The sequence below is a fragment of the Dunckerocampus dactyliophorus genome, chromosome 2, assembly GCF_027744805.1.
Source record: "Dunckerocampus dactyliophorus isolate RoL2022-P2 chromosome 2, RoL_Ddac_1.1, whole genome shotgun sequence".
Taxonomy (NCBI): domain Eukaryota; kingdom Metazoa; phylum Chordata; class Actinopteri; order Syngnathiformes; family Syngnathidae; genus Dunckerocampus; species Dunckerocampus dactyliophorus.
This window is the reverse complement of record NC_072820.1, coordinates 11990567-12005933: the sequence shown is the minus strand read 5'-3', so window position 1 is coordinate 12005933 and position 15367 is coordinate 11990567. Positions and strand designations below refer to the sequence as shown.

The following is a 15367-nucleotide window of genomic DNA, read 5'->3' as shown; positions in this document are numbered from 1 at the left end:
ATCTCTGCCTTGAGTTTGGATGACGTCCATGTATGTCATCATACCTTGACAAAAATGACCATATCCCACACTGCTTTGACTAGTATGATGTCAGTACGACACTGGCGTAGCTGCTTGTAGTCTGGGAAGCTGACCTCGAACAGGTCGGCTGTATCCTGCAGTGCTTTCATTTCTGCTTCCATTGCTGCTACTACTCCATTTGCCTGGAGACACGTAAAGGTAATGGTAATGGTAATGGTTTCATTTTATTCGAACATGCATACAAGTTACAATGGAATACATCACATAGTACAATTCGAAGTTCCACATGTCCAAAAGGAGTAGCAATCCGTTTCACATCAATTGCAGTACATTTATTCACCTCATATGTGGTCTCTTTAATACATAGAAAAGTGATGAGGTAGTGCAACAATGTTTTTGACAATCATAATAAATAATACTCGTATATAATAATCAGTATAATAATAAATACATAATAATCAATACAAATAAACATAACAGAACAAGAACAGAACTCTTCTTCCTTACATTTTGCAAGCATCAACTGCTTGTATTGTTTCTTGAATTCGCTCATCTTGGTGCTTTGTTTGAGTTCCTTACTCAATCTATTGCAGAATTTGATTCCACATATTGAAATGTTGTGGGTTTTTAGCATTGGGTTTTTTGTGTTTTAAGTTTAGTTTTTCGCTGAGATCATGTTTCTCCTTTCTTGTAGAAAAGTAACAAGTTCTTGTTTGATTTATGCATAATTTTAGCTGTTTGAAAATGGACTAAATCAGCAAATTTTAATATTTGTGATTTGTGTGTTCCAGTCCAGGGTGTACCCCGCCTCTTGCTGGGATAGGCTCCAGCATACCCGCGACCCTAGAGAGGATAAGCGGCATAGAAGATGGGTGGATGGAAGATTTGTATGTTCTCTATACGCGGCATTATGTATTATCCTAACTGATCTTTTTTGCAGTACATTTAGCGAGTGAAGATTGCTTTTATAGTTTTTACCCCTTATTTCCACACAATAAGTTAGCTATGGTAATACCAGGGAGCAGAATAGGGTATGGAGTGATTTTTGTTAGCTTTATTCACTATTGAGGTATTTCCGGCCACCTTATGTTGTATACTGTATTTTTAATGTGAGATTTCCAGCTCATTTTTTCATCTATTGTGATCCCCAAAAATGTATTTTCGCTCAGTCTTTCAATGTCCACACCGTCAATTTGAATTTACGCATGCGTGTCCTTTCTGGTATTACCAAATACCATTATTTTAGTTTTACTTAGGTTCGAGGATAATCTATTTTTATCAAACCATCTTTGTAGTATAGCCATTTCATCAGTGCCTTTTTTTGACACATATTTTGAATTATAGTATATAAAATACGATATAGTTTTTTTCACCGGTCAGACACTTTATAGCAACTTCTGCAATATAATCTGATCCAATACAAGGGTTGTCGGTCTTTATAAAGATAAGGTTTTATTTTTGGTTTCGAAAAGTATTAATTTAACAATATGTTTATTCTAGTGGGTTGTTTCAGTTGCCCTGCAATTGGCTGGCGACCAGTCCAGGGTGTGCCCTGCCTCTTGCCCGAAAAGACAGCTGGGATAGTCTCCAGCATATCTGAGACCCTAGTGAGGACAAGCGGTACAGAAAATGGATGTATGGATGTTTTCAGTGGTGTAAATCTGCATTAAATCATAAAGGGATAATATGTACTCATACTAATTATTATTAATTATGGTAGCAGTGAACAACATCTAACTGCTGCAAAGCATACCAGTTACTAAACCCTTTGAGGATATCTGCAAAACAAGCGAGCAAGCATTTCTCTCAAAGTACTGAGCCCTAGGCAAGTGCTACATTTGTGGTTTATAGATTTGGCCAGTCAGTGATAATTCAGTATATATTATATAATTCCTTGTATTTTGCAGCTCACCTTATCAAGTTCTTTATATGGCTCCTCCACACTGATCCTAAAAATGACTTCAACCCGAAACCGCTCTCTGAACTCATACTGCTTCACCTACTTGTACAATAAAAAAAAGGACATGACAGCAGCTCAAATACAAACTATGCACGCAGTAGTGTCAGTAATGTGAAATGAAAGTGAGAACTTAACACTAACTAACTCCCCTCAAAACGAACACATTTCCTTCGGATAACTGATACTTCATTAGACTGCAGCGGCGCCACTTCATGTTTGACTGTGAAAGCAATTTTCCTCAAACTTTTCCACTTCTCCGGCAGCTCCTGTAAACAGTAAACAGCAAACATACTGATGCACAAATATACAGCTGTGTGAAAATGTGTTTTCTTATGTTTCAGATCATCAAATAAATTTCAATATTAATCAATGACAACACAGCTGAACACAAAATGCAGTTTTTGTATTATTTAGAGAGAAAAAAATTGCCCTGTGTGAAAAATGGATTGTCCCTCTGTTAAAACATAACTTAACAGACATTAATTGAGATCTATCAGTCTGGAAAAGGTTATAAAGCCATTTCTAAAGCTTTGGGACTCTAGCAAACCACAGTGAGAGCCATTATCCAAAATGGCAAAAACATGGAACAGTGGTGAATCTTCCCAGTACTGGCTGGCCAACCAAAATTACCCCAAGAGCGCAACGAAGACTCACCCAAGAGGTCACAAAAGATCCCACAACAACGTCTAAAGAACTGCAGGCCTCACTTGCCTCAGTTAAGGTCAGTGGTCATGACTCCAAAATAAGAAAGACACTGGGCAAAAATGGCCTGCATGGCAGAGTTCCAAGACGAAAACCACTGCTGAACAAGTAATGCCGTATTTCGGAAAAAGAACATCATACTGACAGTAAAATATGGTGGTGGTAGTGTGATGGTCTGGAGCTGGACAATGTCCGGCCATCTGTTCATGACCTCAAACTGTAACCAACTTGGGTTCTGCAGCAAACAAAATGAAGACTTTGGAGGGGCCTAGTCAAAGTCCTGACCTGAATCCTATTGAGATGCTGTGGCATGACTTTTAAACCCTCCAATGTGGCTGAATTACAACAATTCTGCAAAGATGAAAATTCCTCCACAGTGCTGTCAGAGACTCATTGCAAGTTTTTGCAAACGCTTGATTGCAGTTGTTGCTGCATTGGGTGGCCCAACCAGTTATTAGGTTTAGGGGGCAATCACTTTATCACACAGGGCCATGTAGGTTCAGATTTTTTTTCTCCCTTCATAACATAAAGTTTAATTTAAAAACATCATTTTGTGTTCACTTGTGCTTTCATTGACTAATATTTACATTTGTTTGATGATCTGAAACATTTAAGCGTGACAAACATGCAAAAAAATAAGAAATCAGGAAGGCGGCAAGCAGTTTTTCACACCATTGTACATAGTATTGTGTGTGTAGTGTGTGTATTTGTGCACCCACTTCTAACTGTGTATTGACACTCTCTGGGATTTGTTGCCCATAGGTCTTTAGGAGCTCTGCTGTAGATTTGAGAGGCTTAAAGTGTTGTTCATTGCTGATCTGTCTGTCTCTCATGGCCATGAGGTGTCCCATAATGTCCACCAGGCCGGCGTAGTCACCATCTGACACCTTGTTAGAAAGACCTTCAGCCGTGTCGTGGACAAAAGAAGAGAGTTCCCTCACACTGCAGAACAGAGAAGGATGTGGGTGGAGATGATAAATACAGTTGAATGTTAATGTTAAGAATATGGCATCTGACTAAAGTGAGTACATCCCTCGCATATCAATGCAACTAAGATATAACTTAGAGTAGTCAGTGTACAGCTTGGAAATCATTACACATTTACTATCCTTTAATAATAAGTCGACACACACACATTGTTGCCTGACACAAGTCAGTACACTGGGGTGACCATATTCTCATTACCAAAAACCAGAACCCTCAAACAAGGGTGTCCCGAGACCCTCAGTTCACCAGACAAGATGATTGGGGGTGCGAGAATAAGACGAGACAAGATTTTAAGTTTACTTAAACATATCCACTCATGCAGCGCCAGTCCATGACTGTGACTGGCTGACTGTAGGGAATTAGGGAACAAATTATCTTGGTACTCACATGCGTTCCCAGGTATTTAGACAAAAATGACTACTGTATGTCTTCAGTTATTGTCAGTGGACATTAAATCTATACTGCTACACAAGAAATGTGTAAAAATGGTGATGCTAACTTTTGGCTTTAGTGTGCATGCATGCGTCTAACCTCTGGTTGACATGGTTGAGCAGGTGCTCCTTGAACATCCAGCTCCATCTCTTAATGAAGTTCATCAGCGTGTGCTTGAAGGGTCTGACATCCAACTGCAGCCAGCCACAAAACACCTTCCAGTCCTCCATCTTGCTCACTTGCTCATGCAGACACTCAAACAGATTGATCTGCCGGGAAGAACTATTTTACGGACAGCCTAAGGGGGTATACTCGACCTGTAGCACTGAAATCACCTGCTCTTTAAAGTTTTCCAGGGTGGGTGGGTTCTTTTTCAGTTCATAGTCTGCATACAGCTCAGCTTCCTCTGTACTTAAAACATGGCCGTATAGGAGAAACTGCCTCATAAATTCAGACCTGTTAATGTTGACAATAAAAGACAGTTTGCAAATCATCTACTTGAGCAAATTGTGCCACATTCTGACCTGTCATCAGTCCAGAGGTAGCGGTAGCTGTTCAACGATCCTTGATATTCTCTGACCTGAAAAACCATCGAGCTGTTAATGTCACTTACAGTATGTCATGTGTGGACAGATAACAAAATACTCACCTTGTTGATAGCTGCACGTGCTCTGGAGCGTAAAGTACAGCACATTTCTGACAAATCTTTCATTTTGTTTATGTCGCTCTGCATGAAAACAGAGATAGATTGTGTTAAAGCATTACAACAGCTGCTTTATGTGTAGAGACATGCACATTGTGTATGTATCGACCTGATAGTTGTCCAGATGTGTGTGCTTTGCAACTCTGGGGATGAACGACGCCATGTTTAGAATGTTAGCAACCATCTTATCCACAATGTCAAAGAAGTTGCCCTTGTGGCTGAAGTCAAGCGGGGGATCAAAACACATGTCACTGCCGTTCAGCATCAACTGGACCTCAAACAGTGGAGTGATAGGCTGGGCTGCATCTGTGTTCTCCAGCAGGTACTGCAGAGAGCGGCGGATAGTACTAAAGAAGCCTGACAAGATCATGCCGTCTACGTAATCCGAGTAGGCCTGCCACTTGCTACTGTTTAGGTCGGACACGGCCAGTAGAGACTGGTTCTCCTGGAAAACAAAAGAAATTAGACACACTTACAGGAATGTCTGCTTCTTGTCCAATAAACAGCACTTTAGTACCTGCAGAAGCATGTGTATCTGCGCTCCGGTGCTGCTGATGAGAGCGTGCTGTTTGGCAAGACTTTCATCAATATCAGAGAAAACCAGAAGAGTAGAATCACGACTCTTTCTGGTAATACATGCACGCTGGCTGAGTTTCCCCATGAGGCTTTGGATGGCCTCCACATTAGCTTTGCTCTTGCAGACACGACTCCAAATGCTCTAGAAGGAGCAAAGGCGAGGCTGCATTACAGTTAGCCATTACATTGCACTGAAGCACACAGTTGCTTATTTGAGTTGTTGTGTTTTTCATAATTGTGCACGTGTGTGTTACTTCAGGCGTACCTCACGTACTGAAAACAGGAAAACTGTAATGTTTGTAGTAACTGCAAATGCGAGTGTCCTCTAGGCAGCCGGGTAACTTTTACTTCCAGGAGTAGCTATGAAATGCCCCTACGTGACAGTATGCCTCTTCCTTCCTATTATTTTCCTGTTTCCTGTCCATTACTGTCTGTCAAGCGACTTCAAATAGTGATTAGTATTACTCTATTTTACATTTATTATATATACATGTATGACAGTTAAGAATATTAAAATGTCAATATCAAAGTCACAACAACGTCTTTGTTAAGCATGTATGTGTGGGCTAAATAAACAAAGACAAAGAAAAACAGTAAATGTATATTCTTACCGCTCACTAATGTAACTCTTACTGCGGAAGTACAATTTGCGGCATCTAGGTATGGTCGGCAATCCCAGAAAATACATCTACACTCAAAATATTTGAATTCAATTTCAGTTACGTGGTTGTTTCTTTGAATGCAACCATTATGACTCATAATAACACCATAATAACACCATAATTATAAGTGGGATTCAAATGTTCTGCCACTATTAAAGAGACTAGTATTAGGCAAATACATTTTCAGACATATGTGCTATCTTTTAACTTGAATTAAATTTCCAGGTCATTTGGAGCTCTTAATACATACTGGGATGCCCGATATTAGCTTTTTTTTGTGGAATGATAGCCCCCACGCGATTTCCATGGAGCTGGTAAGTTAATTCTGAGCTGTGGTGTTACTCTGCTTGCTAAATAAAAAGTTACTTCTTCCTTACAGGCTTGTGAGTGGCACAGTATTAACTACATGATTCAGCAATTTTGCAGCGTTGACGCTAAAAGCTGTATATCAGTTTTTTCAATTTAGGAAAAAAAGTGATACCAATGTTGGCCGATATCACATTATTATGTGATTGCCACTATCAGTCCGATAATTATTGCTGTCCGATGTTATTGGGCAAACCTTTTACATACAAATATATATAATTGTGTCTTGTCTTTACTTTCTTTACATAAAATACACAAAAAATTGTGATTAATGATAATGACTAATTAATTTGAAAACTGTGATTAATTTGATTTAAATTTGTAATCATTTGACAGCCATAATTCATTCATCTATGTGAGATTTTACCTATTAAGTTTTAAATAGAACATTTTTGGAAGTCAACCAGTGTCATGGAATTAATTGTGTTCAACTTTGGAGGTTCCACCGTGTAGCAAACTGTGGAAGAAGTCACCTCTGTCTGTTGTTCATATGGTTTCATTTTGCTTTTAACAATAAAGCTGACTTTGCCAACATTGACAATGGGAAATGGTTCTGTTAAAGTAGAAATGATCTGTAAAATACAGTAAAAGTAATGCATCAAAAACCTGGACAAGATCTCTTGTGCTCTTGATGTAGTCCCACAGGTTGTCCTGGGCCCAGGTCAGGTTTTGCAGGGCCGGCTCCAGCTGTCGCCTCGTCTTGTCCATCTCATCTTGAACCAGTCCGAGCTCCACATCCAGGATGGTGCTCTGCAGCTGGTTGTACCACTGGGTCACCAAGGTCAGTGTCTGAGTTTGCTTCAGGAAGCAATGCCAGACTCTCAGTACTTCACGTTTAATACATCGCATTCAATAGACTGTATGTATTCAGCTCACCACATGGAGTCTCTCCCGTTTGGAGTAGAGATGAAGAGCTGCTTTGGGAATATTTGGGCTTTTCAACATTCCCAGATACTTCACCTCCCTGAGTACTGATGTCAACTGGGGGTGTCAAGATGTGGTTAATGTTTACTGATATTATCTAATACAAGTTTAGAACGCTTTCATTTTCTTATCCATCTAAAAATATATTCCATCCACAGAATCTAAATAGCAAAATTAGTCGGAAGGGTATTACTGTACATCTGTGATTGAGACGTATGTTTGTTATTATACGATATGTGCTTACAGCTGGACTGAAGTTGATGTGGAACAGGCCTGTGTTGGTGTCAAGGGTCAACAGGGGGTCCTTTAGGTGTTTTTGACAGATTTCCTCCAACCCTTCAGTCCACTCTGAGAAAAGCTCCTGGTCCTGCCGCTCCAAGGTTTCGAGAAGACTCTCACACTTCTGGAATGCGGCGTCGGCCTCAGTGCCACCCAGAGGCCTGAAAGGAGAAAGAGAATGAACATTTACATTAGAAGTGGAACTATTTTTCCTTCAGTGTTGTTACGAGCTAAAGGTGTGTGGGCGAGTCATTACATTTGAGCTAGCTGACACAGGTTGCTCCTGTTGGTCAGGATGCGACTCTGAAGTTCCTGTGACCATTTGAGCCTCCCAGCCACCGGCGGCATATTTTTCCCCAAATTCACACTTCCTGACTGGAGCAGAAACACACATGACTACACTTGCATCATTCATCATTAAAATGTCATATCAACACGTATAAGTGATTCTGTTTGGCCTTAAAGTAGTGATTCTCAACTTTCCAAAGGTGAGTCCTGCGTCTTTGCCTGAATAAGAAAAACAAAAAACCGCCACGTCCATGACTGCCCCTTACGTTCTTGTCTGTGCCATTCTCTTGCTACGCTGCCACAAGGTGCATACCATGTTTATAGGCAACTTTGAGCCTTAACATGGCATCCGTCTGACACACAGCTGCAGAAATCTGCTGGAGAAGAGTGAGACATAAAGAGACAGACAGCGTCTCACCGCTGCAGCTCATGTTGTGCTGCAAACAGTCCCTTTAAATCAGTAATTCTCAACTGGTGGGTCACGAAAAAAAAAGCCAAAAAAAAGCATGTATGCACAGATGATGTCCGTGAACACACCTCGAGTCTGTGCTATTCTCTTGCTATGCCCCCACCAGCTGTGTGCCATGTTTATGGGCAACTGGGTCAAGCTTGAGCGAGACGGGACGGACATGGAGGGTGGACTTAAGGAGCTGTCTGTCCGAAACATAGTTAGGTAGTAACATATCTACTGGAGAGACTAGGGCATAAAGTGAAAGCTCATTACTGTATGATGTTACTTTTTAATGCCTAATTCGATATATTGGCCCTGGCAGAGGGGTAGTCAACAGAAAAAATTGTCCTGTTATTATTATTAAACTTACCTACTGAGTGTTGAAGCACAGCAAATAGACTCACTTGATTTTTTTTAAACGTCTTGTTTCACTTCTCATCCAGGCCAGTGTGAAAATTCTCTGATTCAACTCCCCAGATATTACATGTACATGTATTTTACTCACACCTTTTAAAAAAAAAAAAAAAATTGCTGAACCGATCATGAACCTTGTTTTGTGCTGGCATTCCATGTTATTTTGCCGTAATTCTAATTCAAACTGCACTTTAATGCCTTTTCATGAAAGGGACTTTTTGCAGCTGGCTCAAATTTACAACGCGAGCGCTTAGCAAAGGGTTCTACAAATGTGTGTGTTACCTGAGGCGCAGCTTACATCCTCGGAGCAGGAAGAGGATGGGATATAATTACATTTAAAATGTACAGTAAATAAATAAATAATATTTTGATAAATATTTTATTAAGTAAATAAGATATTTGAGAAGTTTACATTCAAAAATTTCCCCAACCAAAAATAACCCTAACCCTTGTCATTAAAGGGTGATGATGGGTCCCGCAGCCAGACCAGTTGACAACCACTGCTTTCAATGTAAGATATTTGAGAAGTTTGAGTTTACACATTTTCGTAATTTGGGTCACCGCTTGTTATTGGTGGGACACGCAATTTAACCTGTCGGAACCCACGGCCTTAAAGGAAAACTGGACTTTTTTTGGAATTTTGTCCATCATCTACAATCCCTATGTGAGACATGAACACACGTCTTTCTCTTTTCTCTGCATTCCAAAGGTATAAAAACAGATAAAAAGACACAGCTAAGAATGTATGTAATGGGAAACAGCTACTCCGCCAATCAAGCCTTCTGAAAAAACCTCCAAAAACCGCCAACAACGCTCCATTTACATCGTGTGACCTGCGTATTAACCAAACTACAGCTACATTGTTATTATTATTGTTATTAACGTTGTTATGCCAAAGAACTACTTTCCTGAGTAGTGACATGACATGTCGCCACACCACACCGGCTAGCTACTAGCCGGCTAGTGAATAGCTTCATCACACACTCACTTACAGTGCCTCGCTCACAATGCCTCAGGCCGCTGCCGAAAAGTAACGCTACATATTGGAGGTGCCGCTACTGCTGCTGCGTCTTAGTTTTTGAGTTTGGAAAAGTTAGCTTTCGTTTCTATGTTGCTGCGTGAAATAAATGCACCCAGGAAGAAAGTTCCGGTAATGCTTAAAATGACTGAAATACGGCAAAATACTGTAAGTATTACATGTTATCATGAATGTACCTGTTACTACATGTATTTAAAATCATAAAACCTTGTGGGAGGATTTTGCAGGTGTTTTAATAGGTAGCTTTGTCGGTGGAATGGGTGTTGTCCCATTACATGCATTCATTAACTGCCTCTTTTTAGCTTCTTTTATATCTTCAGAATGCACAGAAAAAAGAAAGATGTGTGTTCATGTCTCACATAAGGATTTGCGGATGATAGGCAACATTTTTAAAAAGTGCCGTTTTCCTTTAATGGTCCCATATCATTCGATTTTTCAACATTTTTAAATTCAGAAGTCCGACAAGAGTGTAATGGCCACAATCTAGTATTGATTCTGGAATTTAGAAGGTTTAAAAATGCTTTTAGGAAGCCCTTCTGGGAACATTTTGTTGTGTGTGTCCGTAGTTTTAATGCTAATGAGCTGTGTTTTTTCCATGCCTTTCTTCAAAATGCCAGATTCTTTACAAAGTTTTCCTCCAAGGCAGGCTCATCTAGCTCGGGGCAACTCAGAGGCAGTATCGTGTCCATGAAGAAGGAATTTTCCCTTCATGACATCTTAAATACTTGGAACTTCAATAGCAAACATTTGAGCGCCTCTCTCTCAAAAGTGGGCCAAAGTGAGGAGGTTACATATTTCTCAAGTTTCAGGAACGCATATTAATGTTATAAGCTCATTAAAAAGTCAATTTAGCATAATATGGGACCTTTAATAAACACCTGTGGTATATAGTTTTCCATTTAGGTTCAATTTAATGGAAAACTGTCCGCTTCATGGGCCATGAGTGGTTAGCATGTTGGCCACATGAAGACCTTGGTTCAAATCTCTGTTGGGCATCTCTGTGTGGAGTTTGCATGTTCTCCCCGTGCGTGCGTGGGTTTACTCCGGGTACTCCGGTTTCCTCCCACATTCCAAAAACATGCATGTTAGATTAATTGGTGACTCTAAATTGTCCATGGGTATGAATGTGAGTGTGACTGGTTCCCTGTGATTGGCTGGCGACCAGTCCAGGGTGTACCCTGGCAGCTGGGATAGGCTCCAACACACCCCCGCGATCCTAATGGGGATAAGCAGCATAGAAAATGGATGGATGTCCGGTTCATGGTCAAAACAACCACTTATGTTTCTCCTCACCTCATCTCTGTGTTGATTAAGTAGAAACTGCCAGTGGTTTACTTCCTGGTTGAACATGTCCAGTAGCACAGTATAATTAGGAGAGAAGAGCTGATGAATCCTCGGCCTCTCAAGCAAGTTGCCAAAAATCTTCAATAGCTGGATGGGACACAATGTGGTCGTTTCTTGATTGTGCACATTTTTGACAGTAAAAAAGTCTTGCAAACACACCTTGAATGTAGATTTGAGGTTTTTAGAGTGCTGAAAGGCCAGATTGAGGACAGTTCCCAGCCTTTGGTCAAAGTCCCTGTTCTGGTCCATAAAACGATTGTGATGATGCACAAAATCCTGCATGCAAGACAACGACATATGCAAAATAATGATTATCTTCATTCTACCACCAGGTTAAAAAGCTTGCTTTGGTGCAAAGTCACTGGTTTGGGTTTTTGAGCACTTCACTTCAATCAGTACTTAGTCTGAGTCACATGGCAACTTTTGTATTATAGCTGAATACGGATATGCAGACTATTGATACATACGGCTGCTGATCTAATGTGTGGTGAGCAACTAATCAACTTTTAGTACTCTGGAGAGTGTAGTGTGTGTTTTTTATTACATTTCGATGGATACCTGTGAAAACATAACAAAATAATAAAGCCCACTAGGCCTCACATCATTAGTGGAGTCCAAGGGGTCATATTTGCTCTCTCTGAGCGCTCGCCAGCGGTCATGGAACTCCTCGCTCATGGTGCAGACCATTTCACTGAGAATCTTGCCTCTGGATCCGCCAAGTTCAATTTTCTCCAGCTTCAGAAAGTCCAGAGCTGCAGAAAATAACTCCTATTGATGTAAAAGCAGAAAAGCATAAAGGCATTGTACTTTTAGCTAAAGCCACTCTGTGAATTGTTTTCAAATACTTATATTCATTGGCCACAACAAGTTGAAATACATGAGTGATATGTAAAACGCATGCAGTTAATAATACACATATTGTCAAATAAATACAATGGATCCCTGCATAATTCTCAGATCCCCAACGATTTGCAGATTTTTGTTCCAAAAAAATATTGTATTTATTTATTTTTCTCAGAAAATAGGCTCATTTCATCTTAACATCTTAACATCTTAACATCTCATTTCCCTTAATTCTGTAATAATTTATAAATATGTGATAATACAATGTATAATGTATAGCACACATTTACCATTGTTAAAAAAGCCCACAATTTTTTACATGTTTATGTTTTTATGCTTCACCAATTTTCATTAGGCATTAAGATTTCGCACTTTGTTCAGCCTTCCCTGAACGCACCATGGTTGTTGTAAGATGCAATTACATCCGTTCTATCAATCATCGTACATTATCATTCATTAGTGGTGATTAGTACCATATACATTTTATACCTTAAATCTGTTTAATAAATGTGTGAGGCATATTTAGGGCTTAAACCCGGATTGTGTTGCAAGTGAACAATGGTAATTGAAGAGAGTAGATTGTTGACAAATAACAGTGAGGTAAAATAATGTTATTAATGTTCTTAAAATGTTAATAAGTCATCCCACCTCAATCATGAGCAGCCTCTCCATGATGCGGTCTGAACGCCGGAACACAAGCGAGGCCGGAAAGTCCCAAAACTTGATGGTCTGGCTCTGTTGGAAGTATTTGAGAATATTCTTGCGGTGAGTGTGAAACAGCTGCTTGAAGGTGCGCAGGACTGAGATGGTTATTTGGACTCTCTCCTGGCCCTCCTCAAGCTCCATCTTAAAGAGTTCCTCAGGGATCAAGTAGGCAAAGGCCTGTGAAGCAGAGACACATTCACACTGAACTAAGCTCCTGCACTCCATAGATTCCACTCATTTACAGTACCTTTTCCAGGATCAGGTTGCAGAACTCCTGCAGGAGGACTACCATGCGCTGAGGAGTGCAGTAGAACTGGGAGTGACTCCAGATGAGACAAAGAGTGTGGAAGAGAGGAGGCAGCAAAACGTCCACCTGAGGGAAACTTCTCTCCTCCAGGTTGCTGATAAGCCTCCTCAAAGGACGCAGATGCAGATCTATGTCCTCAGCTTCCAGTACCGCTGAGGACATAGACACATAAGCAGCAATTCCATAAGCCCCTTTAATTACTCAAACATCTAATGTGCATATTTACCCTCATTGACTTTGACAGAGATGTCCTGGAAGGAGGAGTAATAACTGCTTTTGACTCTCCTCAGGATCTCCATAATCTCTTTCACTCTGGGACTTTGGATCTGAAAACAACATTGTCTATTTTAATTAGGCTCTAAAAAAGGATTTCTGTCAAAATAACCAAGTGAACAAGAAAACAAGTCTGAAAAAGACGGATTGTTGGATTCTGCTGTGGAACGCGTAAATGAAATGTCCGCGGCGCTCCGACGCGGATGAAGATGCGACCATCTTCATCACATACACACAAATGGAGAGGCGACGGACAAATACAACGCCGAGCAATTTGTGAGGTCTGATTTTTTTGAGGAGGCATTTTTATGAATGATCCTTTGAACGCATATTGTTTTGAGAAGCCAAACTCTTTACTTAAATGACCCCAGCAACTAAACACAACTGGACTTGCAGGACCAAATGGGGTGTAAGTCAATGTTGATATAGTCCACTGCTGATGGGGATGTCATACAACTTCATATCCTTTTGACATATCTCATTCACCTTGGTCAAGTACGTATACCAGTACTTGTATCTCAATAGGTTACACTCTAATGTGATCCTATGGCATTTTACTCCCTTGATACTTTGACCATACCTGCGACTGAATCCCAACAAGATTCTCCCTTTGAGAGGTCCAGAACTGTAGTTCCAAAATGGGGCCTGGGTGGTCTCCCTGGAGCAGCAAGGCTCCAGAGTCTTTCTTCAGGACGTTCCATATCTGCCCCGACCACTGAACAATCAGAGTTTCTATGGAGTATAGCAAGCCTCCATCTAGCGGCCACCCAGTGGGGCTGATGGCAACACAAGGACAACAATGCAGGAAAATATATACTAAATGAATAGTTATATCAAGTCAAATAATACAGTTATATAAAGTCAAATAATGCATTTCCATGAAGGACCTATGACATTCTGACCTGAGCCCAATGCCTTGAGCTCGTGCCCTTTCCACACACAGTGGGAGGGGCAGCAGGGTGCGCCCCTCAGCACGCCCTCTCAGAGTGACCACAATGCTTCTCTGCTTCTCCAGGTGTCGGTGAATGTCATCTGACACCACCTGAGGCCACTCCTCATGATTCAAACTGTTGGTCAACACATGCACCAACACCTACACACACAGTGGACAGGCACAGTTTGAAAATGAACGTGGCCAATAAACAGCTTCCAGAGTTGGATACCTCAGAGATGACAATAGGTAAGTGCTCCATCGGGTAACTGGGCACTTCCCCTAGCCGGAGTTGCTGTCGGAATCCTTGGCGAGCGATTCTCTTTACGCCCTTCTTCAGCACGCACAGGATTTTGGTCTTCCATGGTGGCGACATCTTCACAGATGCAAAAACAGTAGGAATGCTTTCAACAGCATTGAAAGCACCAGAAATAAGTAGTGACTTATTTCAAAAATGGATAGGTTAGATACTGTGTAGAGTGCAGCAAGCCATTATTGTATTTATATTGTTGTTTAGAAAGCGAGAGCAGGCCACAGCATTTGGATATCATTCTTAGGCCTCTGAAGAAAACATCTAGTGAAGGCAGTCAAATGAAGTCAAACTTGGGATTTCATAATGTCACACCAGTTTTTGTGTGATTCTGTTATGGTTGAAAATTTTCCGCAAAATTTTACCTTGGTTTTTTGTACACTGTCTCTGTTTGCGTCTGTTTGCCTTGTACTGTATAGTATAGTCATTGTGTTCCCAAACAAAACACCCTAACTGCTAAATAACACGCCATGGGCCCAAAGAAAGGTGCTAAACACTATTGAATTCAATTTCACCAGGACGTTCGCATCAACAAGTTCCATCCACTTATCATTTAGAATTATTTTGCATTGTTGACTTTGTGTAAAACTATAATTATTCTCTATATTTTTGTTAATATTGTTGGGTGTGTGAAACAGATTAAATGGATTTACATTACTTCCTATGGGAAAAATTGTCTCGGGTTTTGACCTTTTGGAATGAATAAATAGCGAAAACCGAGGTACCACTGTAGGCTACTTGTTTCACTCGTAAAAAATTAAGAATAGTAAATTTGAAACTGCGGTCACACATGACATAATAATAATGATAATAATAATAATAATAATAATAATAATAATAATAACAATAA

The 15367-nt window shown here is 40.4% G+C and overlaps 1 protein-coding gene across 1 annotated transcript in view; it reads right to left on the bottom strand.

Annotated features, from left to right (window-relative positions):
- The window catches only part of dnah9l (dynein, axonemal, heavy polypeptide 9 like), a 44032-nt gene extending 29538 nt beyond the window's left edge, over positions 1 to 14494 (bottom strand). Inside the window, 23 exon segments of the mRNA XM_054758986.1 lie at positions 45 to 203; positions 1934 to 2020; positions 2119 to 2247; positions 3403 to 3625; positions 4202 to 4371; positions 4438 to 4558; positions 4627 to 4682; positions 4752 to 4829; positions 4915 to 5250; positions 5323 to 5523; positions 7016 to 7207; positions 7286 to 7390; positions 7578 to 7773; positions 7869 to 7983; positions 11079 to 11235; positions 11308 to 11424; positions 11749 to 11916; positions 12640 to 12873; positions 12944 to 13155; positions 13230 to 13329; positions 13857 to 14052; positions 14179 to 14369; positions 14440 to 14494. Coding sequence (XP_054614961.1) covers positions 45 to 203; positions 1934 to 2020; positions 2119 to 2247; positions 3403 to 3625; positions 4202 to 4371; positions 4438 to 4558; positions 4627 to 4682; positions 4752 to 4829; positions 4915 to 5250; positions 5323 to 5523; positions 7016 to 7207; positions 7286 to 7390; positions 7578 to 7773; positions 7869 to 7983; positions 11079 to 11235; positions 11308 to 11424; positions 11749 to 11916; positions 12640 to 12873; positions 12944 to 13155; positions 13230 to 13329; positions 13857 to 14052; positions 14179 to 14369; positions 14440 to 14469 — 3573 coding nt within the window. The 5' untranslated portion in view covers positions 14470 to 14494.
- Between the last annotated feature and the right edge of the window lie 873 nt (positions 14495 to 15367).